Below are 3,649 nucleotides of genomic sequence, written 5' to 3' on the forward strand. Positions count from 1 at the left end.
AGCTGGGAAATATAGTCCTTAACTTGAGTAGTCATGATCCCAACGAAAAAAGGGAAAAGAGGATTGCGGGGCCAGTGTGCAGCCCACCACACTGTTGCCCTCAGTGTCCTCTTCTCTAGGTCAGATGCCCCTGGCTGAGCCTGGCAGATGTGCCTCCTTTTCTGAGCTGACAGGATCCTGATGGAGGGTCAGGGCGGCTTTATGACAAAGCGTACCATGCATGATTTTCTTCCATCCACCCTCCTCACTCTGTGCCGGCAAACCAGCCCCCGACCCAGGTAGCAACTCAGCCCTTCATTGCTCTCTACTGACTTGTCCTCCAGGCCACAGAAGGATACCTTGAACCCTGGCAGGGCAGGACCTAACCAAGCTCTTCACCGCTCTGGCCTCAGTTCTTCATTTTTGGAATGGAGGGGTGACACTTATCTGGCCTCCTCACTGGGCTGCTGTGAAATCTGAACCCTGAAATCTGCTGCCCATGAGAGCTGATGCTGTCAACTAGCTGGGCAGGGTGAAGGTCAAGGGACCATTCATGCTGCCCATGAGAGCTGATGCTGTCAACTAGCTGGGGGTGGGGAAGAAGGCTGTGTCCAGGAGATAGGAATACCCTGACATGCAACCCCAGTCTCAGAGGTGGGTGAGAGGGAGCAGAGTGATGAGTGCAGGTAAGGGAGGCTCAAGACTGAGGCAAGATAGGAACACCTGGAAATGGGAAGGGTGGCTGCATGGAAGAGGGGACCTGAGAATGTCCGTTTTCCTTAGCTTGGGGAGAGGGCTGAGTCAGTCATATGCCTCAGTTTCTAGCTTCTCAAGGCACCTTTCTGGTTCCATTATTTATTTCCTTTGTCCCCATTCCCCACTTACTTCCTGTGGGCTGCTAATCTCTGTATATTCCTGGCATGTGCTCTTCCAGAATGGGTGCTATTGAACTTCTCAAAATTTTCCTTTGATAATATAGTCGATCCTTGAACAAAGTGAGTTTTAGGGGTGCTGACCCCCCCACTTCCTTCCCCATGCAGTCAAAAAATCTACGTATAACTTTTGACCTCTCCGTAAAACCTAGGTTGTCCCTTGGTATCTGCGGGGGATTGGTTCTAGGACTCACCGCGGATACCAAATCCCCTTTATAAACTGCTGGAGATCAGTGCATACAGTGCGTTCTCAGCATCTGCAGACTCTCAGCCACAGATTGAAAATAGTCCAGAACAAAACAAAACAAAACAAAGCTGCGTATAAGCGGACCCATGAAATTCAAACCATGTTGTTTAAGAGTCAGCTGTGCTTTAGGGATATGTAATTATATCACAAATAAAAATGATTCTCTTAAAGTGTGGCAAAGTCAGGAAGTGGCAGGGGCCCTGTGGGGGGTTGTGCACAGAAGCGGGGTGCTCCGTGGGAGCCCCATAGAGGGGCAGGGGCTCCATGGGGTGCACAGAGGGGCGGGATTTGGGAGGAAGGACTCAAAGGAGGGGTCCTACCTAGAGCAGAAGGTGAATTCGGAAGGCACTTCAGGCAAGCAGCCAAGCCCTAGCAAAGGTGTGGAGGTGGGAACGGTGTACCAGGAGGCTGGGCTCAGTGCAGAGAGTGGGGAAACACTGGAGGAAACAGTGGAATAGGCAAGACGGGCCAGTGCCCACCGGCCCAGAGGGATGTGGACTGCTCAGTTCAGTGGTCTGGACTTGATGCCATGGGCAGGGCTGTGCTTGTGCAGCAGGGGATTTGGAGAAGCTATCTCCTAACTTCTGAGTACCCCTGGTCTCTCTTCTTCCAGTGCTGGCCACCAAACAGACCTACGTCACCTACACCAACCATGCAATCTAGCTAGGCCATCGGAACCAAACATGAGGAGAAGGAACCGAGACCCTTGTGGATGGTGCGTGGAGCCAGGGCCACTCCCAGGGGCCCAGCTGATGTTCTGCCTACCCATGGGTGCCCACGGGTGTGGCTTGGTGCTGAGGACAGCAGAGCCCCAGCGGTCATTGCTGGGTAGCCTGGGCAAGCTGGGCAGGCGACAAGAGGAGGACAAGGGGCTGGGGCAGCTTCACCAACCCTAAGAGCCTGGGTCTTGGACCAGGGCCTCTCCTGGCCCCAAATCACAGGAGCTCAGGTTTCGTGGGCCCCAGTGCTGTTTTTTTTCCCTCTCTTTGACTCTGCTTGTCCCATTGGTAACCTTCTCAGTCTGTCTCCATCCTTCTTTATTTTCTCTTATCGTTATATTGCCTTTTCTCTCTGTCTGTCTGTGTATTCTGCTTTTTCTGTATCTTCTTTCTTTCTGCCTCTGCCTCCTCTTGCTCATGAACTCTCTGTCTCCAAGTCTCTCCTGTTTTTCTCTTGTGCTCCACCTGGGTCTCTCCTCTCATGCTTTTTTCTATCCTGTTCTCAGCCCCCTCCCCACCTTCATTTATGTCCAGCCTCTGCTCTCCCCTCCCTGCCACCCTTCCCCAATTCACCAAATCGTACATGTTGCAAAAGAGAAAAAAGAAAAAAAAGTCAAAACACAAAAAAGCCAAACAAAAACAAATCTTGAGTGTGTTGCAAAGTGCTGCTTCCTCCTGGTGGCCTCTGTGTATCCCTGTGGCCCGCAGCCTGCCCGCCTGCCCCTGCCCGTCTGCTGTGTGTCCTGCCCGCCTGCCCACCCGCCTCTCTTGCTGATGACATGGAGTTCAGTGCCTGGGTGTTCGGTGATGGTTATTGATGACAATGTGTAGCGCATGATTGTTTTTATACCAAGAACATTTCTAATAAAAATAAACACACGGTTTTGCACCACGGCTCACATCAACTGAGGATCCGGCGGTGGGACCTCAGGCTCAACCTGCAGTCAGAGTCAGAGGGCCTGGGTAAGAGAGGAGGAACTGGGTGATGGAGACCTAGGACTTGGGGGTGATGGAGGCTGCTCCCCAGGCCAGCATCAAGTGCGGGAGTGGAGAGGCCTTGGGCAGGGAGAGGTCAGGACATTGTGGAAGATTTCAGAACTCCCCTGCTGGTGAGGAGGATGCCCTGTCCCTGTTCTCTGCCCCGCAGCCCCTAAGGAAGTTACCATTTCTACCCTGCCTCTCTCCTGGCTTTTACATCTTTCATACCTGGGACCTATATCCCCACCCCATGACCTGAGCCTCTCCTCTCCTTCCAGCCAGGAAGCTCTCCTCTTGAGAAATAAGCTTTTGGGGCTCCCAACACCACATCCCTCCCTGCCCCTGCTTTTCCTGTCTCCAGATCACAGGTGCTAAGATGATGTGTGTCTGTCCTGGAGATCAGTGTGTGGCGTGTGTCCAGGTGAGCCAGGGGCACGGCACAGGTGTGCATGTGTGTTGCTCCCCCCAGCTCTGTGTGTATCTGTTTTGGCTGCGTGTGTGTGTGTGCGTGTGTGCGCGCGTGTGTGTGTGTGCATGTGTGTGTGCGTGTGCACACACGTGTGTGCTTCTGGCAGCTCCATATGCATGCTTGTTTGTCTGTCTGTTTAGGCTCACGTGGGTGTGAGTCGACATCGCATCCACATTATGAAGATGCCTGTCCTGGGCCGAAGGCAAGTGTGGAATGTGTGTTCACAGCAGCTGGCTTCCCTGGCAGGTTGGGAGGTAGGGAGTGGGGAGTGGCTTAGGGGCTGGGCCTTATGGGGGTAAATTATAGAGCCAGTGACACAATGAGG

General features: G+C 53.2%; 1 protein-coding gene across 2 annotated transcripts in view; it reads left to right on the forward strand.

Moving 5' to 3' along the window:
• GRM4 (glutamate metabotropic receptor 4) overlaps positions 1–2,500 on the forward strand; it is a 108,527-nt gene extending 106,027 nt beyond the window's left edge. The window contains exon 10 of one of the 2 annotated variants that reach the window (XM_006907361.2): positions 1,772–2,500. In XM_006907361.2, the coding sequence (XP_006907423.1) occupies positions 1,772–1,821 (50 nt within the window). In that variant the 3' untranslated portion in view covers positions 1,822–2,500. The remainder of the gene's footprint in view (positions 1–1,771) is intronic. The other variant, XM_006907362.3, reaches the window with a different exon arrangement.
• Positions 2,501–3,649: the final 1,149 nt, after the last annotated feature.

This window comes from Pteropus alecto, unplaced genomic scaffold, assembly GCF_000325575.1.
Source record: "Pteropus alecto unplaced genomic scaffold, ASM32557v1 scaffold202, whole genome shotgun sequence".
NCBI classification, from domain to species: Eukaryota; Metazoa; Chordata; class Mammalia; order Chiroptera; family Pteropodidae; genus Pteropus; species Pteropus alecto.